Source organism: Guillardia theta, assembly GCF_000315625.1.
Source record: "Guillardia theta CCMP2712 unplaced genomic scaffold GUITHscaffold_19, whole genome shotgun sequence".
Taxonomy (NCBI): domain Eukaryota; class Cryptophyceae; order Pyrenomonadales; family Geminigeraceae; genus Guillardia; species Guillardia theta.
This window is the reverse complement of record NW_005434655.1, coordinates 192,614-193,540: the sequence shown is the minus strand read 5'-3', so window position 1 is coordinate 193,540 and position 927 is coordinate 192,614. Positions and strand designations below refer to the sequence as shown.

General features: G+C 61.2%; 1 protein-coding gene across 1 annotated transcript in view; it reads left to right on the top strand.

Moving 5' to 3' along the window:
* The window catches only part of GUITHDRAFT_136194 (hypothetical protein), a gene marked incomplete at both ends in the record, with an annotated part of 1,516 nt that extends 635 nt beyond the window's left edge, over positions 1 to 881 (top strand). Inside the window, one exon of the mRNA XM_005835928.1 lies at positions 84 to 881. Coding sequence (XP_005835985.1) covers positions 84 to 881 — 798 coding nt within the window. The remainder of the gene's footprint in view (positions 1 to 83) is intronic.
* Between the last annotated feature and the right edge of the window lie 46 nt (positions 882 to 927).

Below are 927 nucleotides of genomic sequence, written 5' to 3'. Positions count from 1 at the left end.
GAGAGAGAGAGAGAGAGAGAGAGAGAGAGAGAGGAGGAGGAGGAGAGTGAGCGTGCGCGAGGAGGAGGAGACAGGGGGGGCAGAGAGAGCAAGGAGGATCGGGTTTGAGCAAGATGGTGAGAATGGAGGAGGCTAGTCCGAGCAGGAGCCTGAGGCGTGTCGTCCTCGATGTAGAGCAATGCAAGGAGCTGCACATGTCGCTGCGACGGGAAGGCCAGGAGGAAGAGGAGGGGACGGAAGGGGAGAGAAGGGGAGAGGGGGCTGCGAGGGAGAAGGACAGGAGCGGAGAGGAGGGAAAGAGAAAGGAGGAAGAGAACAAGGCAGATGCGAACACAGAGGAAAGCTCAGATGTACATCAAGATCCTCCTTCTCCTCCTCTCGACCAGGACATGCAGGGGAGTCTAAGGCAGCATGCTCAGCTTGTGAGCGACTCCTTCCTCCGGGACAAGTTCGAGGGCTCCCCGTTCATAGACAAGCTGCTGGAGGAGGACGCGAGCAGGCCCCTGGGAGATTCCTCCTTCCCCTCCTTCTGCGACTTGCTGCAGCGAGTCGCAGCAGAGTGTAGCCTTACCCTTACCTTCTCCTCCTCCTCTCCTCCTCCTCCCCCTCCCCGCTCGGACGACCAGGGGCTGAACACCATCTTGAGCTCCTCAGCAGGGTCCCCTGCAAGGGGGAGGAGGAAGAGGGAGTCTCTTGGTGGGGGGCAGGTGGGCATGCAGGTGGAGAGGCTGCTGGAGGTAAAGCAGGCGGACTACGAGCTCTACAGGCTCAGTATCCTCTCAGGGCTGGTCCAGTCTGGACCCCCAAGCATTCGCCATCCCTCCCCCGCGTCCTCGAGGAGACAGAAGTCCATCGATGAGGTTGAGAAGCAGGTGAGGTAGCCCTTGGGCCTCCGTCCTCGTCTCCCCCCCCACCCCCTCCCAGCTT